Here is a 6,718-nt window from a genome sequence, read left to right on the forward strand (position 1 = left end):
CTACCCATTTTCATGTATGATGAATCCAGTGTCACAGGTTGATTCTTAGTAATCATATTTGATGTCAGTTGCCAGATTTCTTTGACCATTCTACCACTTAATTAGCCATTTTCATTGTAAGCCCTCCCAACTATAAGCCGTGACAATCCTGATATTTTCAGAAAGGGGAGGATGCTAACTCACTACCAGGAAAAGAGAAACATGTAACATATTTCCAGCAAACCTTAATTTTCTATCTAGAGATTCCATGATTTACATATTAGTTACTAAATGTGAGATGAAATGTTCTAGTACCTAAAAGAATTTATTTATCAAGGGATAAGTGTTATCAAGTGTTGTTCTATATGGATATACTAAAAGAAAAAACCCTCCACATCTCTTGTTTGAAAGAATACTACACAATATATCATCTCTCTATGTTAAATGTCAAAAGGACTCTATGTTAAAAGTCAACCCAATCTAATATTTTGCAGGAAGTGATCATTTATTAACATTGTGCAAAGTGCTAAATTTTTCACATCAACAACTGTATTTCAGTTGACAACTCAGATGTTGACCAGGTCACATTGTTCTGAATTTTTATAAAAGTCATTCACTGACAGATATCCTTTCCTAAATATTAAGCTGGTCTTTTAGAAAGTAAGTTTTTACCTAAACCTTCTCAATGAATCACTTCAAAACCAGTGATACTCAGGCCCAGATAGCTATAACAGCCATTATTGTAAACCCAATAATAATAAAAAAGACTTTTAAAAGAGGCCTTTCTGCTGAATTGAGTTCTTGTGGGAGAATTTCCAAAAAAGTTACATATACAAATGTGCCAGATGAAATACCCTCTAAAATGGTCTGAACCAGACTCACTACAGTGGTCTTTTTAAGTGTAACAATAATACCAATAGTAATCCCAATAGGAGACATAAGGGAGAAAGTCACTATGTAGGTAATTAGCCAAGCTGGTCTGGTCATGCTCTGAATTAACTTGAGAGAAAGGCTGAAGACAATGATACCCTTATGAATAAGTACAGCAATTGCAATTTGGAGAGCACTAGAATAGTTAGACTGAAGACCAATTGCTAAACCCTCAAAAACGGAGTGGATGGAGAGAGAGCTGAAGAGAATAAGGGCGCGGAAGGAGGAATTGGAATATATGTTAGGATGGACATGGTTATGTGGATTTTCTGGGGGCAAACTTATTTCGCTTGGAGGGTCAATTTTAACTTGATAGTTATCATCAGGACTTGATGGAGTAGCAGGTATTGGGATGGTATCCTGGGTAATGCTTTGAGAACGCTGAGATATTTGCAGTACAATGCGTTCTATGAGAAGGACGAAAAAGAAGCCCAGTGACAGGATCAGTTCTCCCATAGGGTAGTTAATCTGAAAGAAGAAAATATTAATTATTACAAAATGAAAACTAAGATACAGGATAGATCACATATCATACAGGTAATAGTGGCAGTGTATATGTCTTTCTGATCTTAATACACTATTTTAACACAAGCCATAAAAACTACTCTCTGGAAATAAACCACACACAATACCTTATTTACGTTATATAGGCAGTATAGAAGTGTGAATCAAGCAGTATATGATTTAGACAGTAGATGAACTGACACAGTGCTAGAACAGTTTCACTACATAAATAGTTGTCTCATAATGGACAATTTGTTATTGAAAGCATTATTTAAATGTTCCTGATGCCATTAGAGACCTTCATTTGCATTGTGCCTATGATTATCAAAGATAACAAATAAGAAAAAATCAAAGCAGACTTGTATATCTGGTTACAAAATTCAGGATGTAATTTTATTTGAAATGATTTCTTTATCAGCTGAATTGATTATTTGTTGTTATTGTTGTTCTCCCCCTGTACATCCTGTTCCTACTTACCCCCTTGTATGTGTACCCCGTCATTTCAATCTCTGTTTACATATTCATACTTATGTTTAAACACCAATAAAAAACAGTTTAAACTAAACACAATGTGGCTTACAAGACTATAATTTGAATGCAGTGTCTGACTATATGTAGCTACACTTCTTCAGTAGACTCACGTTTGTAGAACTGTCCAGAAACATCATGGTGGCATTTTTTGGTCACCCAACATGAGCCACACATAGCAGCTTTTACAATATGGTTGAACAAAAAGCTTTGTATTATCAGAATTTAGTTTTTCTGTTACAGTTGCTTTTTGCATTTTTTATACAAAGCTCATGAAAAAGGAGGCAGCATTTACCACATTATTTTCCTAACACAATCAAAATCTCTCTCTCAGTAGTTCGCGACATAATGGCCTCCCACTTGCTGCTTTTGGTCTAAAAGCCTCCTTCCTTAGAACTATTGGGGCAGTGGTTGACTAGGCTATGGGGGTATTTGCACCCCCCAGGCTCCCACAAATTGGATACATTGATCTGGTTGCCTGAATGGAGATATTCTGCCACTGAGACCTTAACTAGAGTGATACCTGTACAGTATATATTCTTTAACCCAGAGAAATTAATTCCTACCCTATATTATTTAGAATATTATAGATAAAGTGGTGTTATCTATTCTATAGAATAGAAAGAGTGGTGCTATCTAAGTCATGCATATTCCCAAATTTGGTTATGAACAACTAATTTTTTTTATTGGTGTGGCAATGTGTTCTGTACTAAACAATGAAAAGAGAAAAAAATTGAAAATGCATTCCTAGACATAATTATTGGTATATTTGTAATATTATGTTGTATATAGCATGTTTAGACTTACGTAGGCAAGTTCATTAGCTGCATTTGAGAGGAAATCTGCCACTACATGAAGCAAACACGCACCCAGGAAGATGCCAGCTGCAAATGAGCTGATCAAGCAAACTATAAATTCATAGGTGCCTGCAAAAAAAGCAGTTGATTTAAAATGAGCAAGTCATCATATAGAGCAGTCTCATTTACAAACAATAACCACAGTAATTATGTACAAATTTAAACATTACAAGAATATTTTGTTTTGTCAGTATGCCAATGGCTCGTTAATGCACATTAGATAGTGATAAATTGTATAGTAAAGATTTGCCGGTTATAGTTGTATACAAAAACACTCATTGTCTACGCTTTTTGGTGAGTCTTTCTGACTGTATCTTGAAGGTGTTTACCCTGTCCCACGTTAAGCCTTATAGTATCATTTGTCTAATAGTTCTCTATTATATATATATTATAGTCTGCTATTCAAGCTGCACATATAATCATTTTATATTAACATCTGAAAAGTCCATATTTAGGTATTTAAAGACATCCTTAATTTAGGAATACACATGCTCTGTATCTAATACTTTTGTATCACTCTATTAGTATGTTCTGCTTTTTTATTATTGTAATTCATATATATATATTCCTCATCTAATGACCAAGATCCATTCCTACAACCTGGCCATTAGGCAAATTGTTTGTTAAGTGAGGAGCACAGTAAAGAGCTGTTATGCATCACTGCAAACATTACACAGAATGAAGGGCAGAACTCAAAAGACCCAGATGCTACACTGCTGTACACTTTACAGTTCTTGTACAAAGTACTTGGCAAAGAACCAGTTAAAAGTAAAAGCTGACGGTACTCAGGTTAAGTCCTTAGGTGAGGAATACCTGTACAAGTTTTGAAGAATGCTACTGTGTATTTCAAGTACTACATTCCTAAATCGAGTGGGTTTATTTTAATTTTGTTTTTTTACAGATTTGCCCTCTTTATTTGTTCCTATGTGTCACTGTGTGACCAGTATTCAACCTTTAGAATGATTACCGGTAGTTTTGTTTCTATAGACCTTTGTCCAAAAAGAAATTGATATCAAAAAGGGACATCAGCGCTGTGGAGGGTTACAGTCTGTTGGTTTTATAGACCAAATGCTGATATAAGTAAAAGTCTCCAATCTACATTCATAAGCAGTGTAGTAAATGTCATGTCAGTCACTCTCTTTAATCAAGATTCATGCACTTATTATTTATACAAATTCACAACCCACAGAATGTATTTTAGTTTGCAGATATTTATTTATTTCATGTTAACAAATTTCTAGCATGGACCACCTAGCTTTTGTTAATACAAACGTATTTTATATTTAAAAATAATAAATTTAGCAACACGTAGGGGTCTAATAATAAAGCGGCAAATCAAACATTCACTGGCGGAGAATATTCCAGTTCCAAAATCTGTTTCAATGGCAGTAATTGATTCTCCACCAAGCAATGTTGCAGTGAAAGTTGGATTTACTGCTGTATAAATAAACCCATATTTCATATGGTCGTTACTTAAAAGCCAAATCTTTTTTTGTATTTCTATATTGCCAACATTCAACAAATTAGCACACTTTTTTGCAATAAAAAAAAACACTTGTTCTATATTAGGCTTGGGTTTTTCAACCAAAACTGCCCTGGGAACAAAAGCCTTAAATGAATATTATGTATAAAATACATTTTCATAACAATGACAATGGAAATATATATATATATATATATATATATATATGCAATACAATATTTTAGGATAAAATGCTAAAAGAAAATTTCTGTTACATGAAGTGAATCATCACAAACACACATTAGGCACAATGAAATAGGTCTTAGTACTTATATACAAAATAAATGCAGAGACAATTTGGTACCTGTGACACTTTTTTTCAGGAACCAGTTGATAAAGGCAGGAGCCATCCCACAAATCAACGTCAGGAACAGAAGAGCCACCAGACAACCAACTTTCACTGCCAGAAGGGGGTCCATGGTTTCACCAGGTGTCTTCTTCACAAATGTTCTTTGAGTGTAGTTTTAGAATGGGTCTAACAATGGACTTTACCTCACCTTCTTGCTAGTACTACTTCACCTCCAACTCCAACCAATTTTTTTCTGTTACTTCTGTTACTTAATTTGTGTCTTCTTCACAAATGTTCTTTGAGTGTAGTTTTAGAATGGGTCTAACAATGGACTTTACCTCACCTTCTTGCTAGTACTACTTCACCTCCAACTCCAACCAATTTTTTTCTGTTACTCACATACATTAATTGATTCTTCCATTAATTTCTAAATATATAATTTACTCCCATTTCTTCCTCCTACCCTAATTAATTAATTTAACTAAATTTCCTGTTTTGTGCTAATGTCTCTTGTTTCTCCTCCTCTCTCCTTCAGTGTTCACCTTAATTCCTTTAATTTATATTTGATCATCGAACTTACTCCGCCCTCTACTGCTATTTACTGACCTGTCTGTCAGGATATCCCAATATTTCGTGACTTATTAATGTCTTGGAATAGTTGTGAATGCCAAGCAGTAACTCCTGTGTCAATAATCTTTGTTTGCTAAAGTCATTATTATATACTTGTTGAAGAGAAGTTGGCCTTTTGCTAGTGCTGATGAAAGATAAAGTACATAAAAGCCCATTGAGCTCAAAGGTAAAGGAAATTTAACTTTACACCATAGTTTCATACTTTGGTGCCATAGAAAAAATGGATATGAGATATAAAGTGACTGGCATAAACATCCTATTGTCCCACTGTCAGGACTACAAAATGTGTAATGTTGTTCAAAAGACAATAGTCTATTTTTCTTTTCCAACTAATGTATATAATATTAAATTTCTGGCATGGGTACACCAGTCAATTAACATAGGCACTAAGGCTGCTTATAATGGTTCAAAATGATGAGGAGCACTTCAAAATTGATTGGTAATGTGTTTTTCCAACACCTATTTTTTAAAGCAACCATATAACTTTGTGGACATACATACATACTATACAGATCTTCAGCCACTGTAGGTAATCAGTACTGTACAAGTGTAAAACACATGCTACCCCACTTCATGCTCTGGTTACTCATGCTGGTTCTTCTGTCACTTCAATATGTAAAAGCCAGCAGGTCTGATTTATTGAAGTTCCCCAAGACTGAAGAAGATATACTGGCCTTTTTGCTGAATGGAAAACCGTAGTCTTGCACTTTAAAGGCATACCTCACATGCAGGTTGAATTGGTACAGTCTCTCTATATGCATACACTATGAAACCAGATCCTGTAATTTTATAATGCAGTCTTGAATCAAATAGTCTGGTTTTGTCAGTCCTGGACACAAAAATAGCCAATGTATGGTCTTAGGAAGACCTTTCCAAGCAATTTATGCCTCTGCAATGGGACTTACTTATGTTTTTAGGTAGACCCCTCCCGGGGCCTTCTGCCTAACTTTCAGGCTTGTTGACACTATTGTCCAAATTAATTACCACATACTAATTTAAAGGCCATATCTTTGTACTGTATACCATACAGCTGACATCCCTAAATATTTTTTAGCAAGAAAGCTCTTTTCATTCCAACTCAGATTTGAACAATTTGACCCTGGATTTGCTCACACCTGGCGATATCCAAGCCTGTCAACAAGCCTGAAAGCTCAGAATTTGAGCTCAGAGCACTGAGAAAATGTGTCTCTTCGGTTATATACTAATTTGCCCATTTTCCTGATCTGTTTAGGTTTTTCAACCAATCCCACCTGGTTTTAATCTGACTTGAATTTTTTTCTGTTCTATTCACATTTAATTATATGCTAAATAGGTCAATCTCTATGACAACCTTTGAAATCCAAATTCTTGGCAGATTAAATAAAATTCCTATAAATGCAGTTAATTTCTCATTTAAAATCATTAAGATATTTTTAAACACTTCTAATACAATTACCAATATCTGACTTGATATCAGCCTTGTGTGATCCCACAGTTGAA

General features: G+C 34.5%; 1 protein-coding gene across 1 annotated transcript; it reads right to left on the reverse strand.

The window, feature by feature from the left end:
• Window positions 1-566: 566 nt before the first annotated feature.
• SLC39A2 (solute carrier family 39 member 2) lies at window positions 567-4,739 on the reverse strand. The gene is made up of 3 exons (XM_072413760.1): window positions 4,625-4,739; window positions 2,749-2,867; window positions 567-1,377 (listed from the first exon to the last, which is right to left on the reverse strand). The coding sequence occupies exons 1-3, from the start codon at window positions 4,737-4,739 to the stop codon at window positions 691-693; spliced, it is 921 nt and encodes a 306-aa protein (XP_072269861.1). The 3' UTR covers window positions 567-690.
• Window positions 4,740-6,718: the final 1,979 nt, after the last annotated feature.

Source organism: Pyxicephalus adspersus, chromosome 6 (genome assembly GCF_032062135.1).
Source record: "Pyxicephalus adspersus chromosome 6, UCB_Pads_2.0, whole genome shotgun sequence".
In the NCBI taxonomy this organism is placed as follows: domain Eukaryota; kingdom Metazoa; phylum Chordata; class Amphibia; order Anura; family Pyxicephalidae; genus Pyxicephalus; species Pyxicephalus adspersus.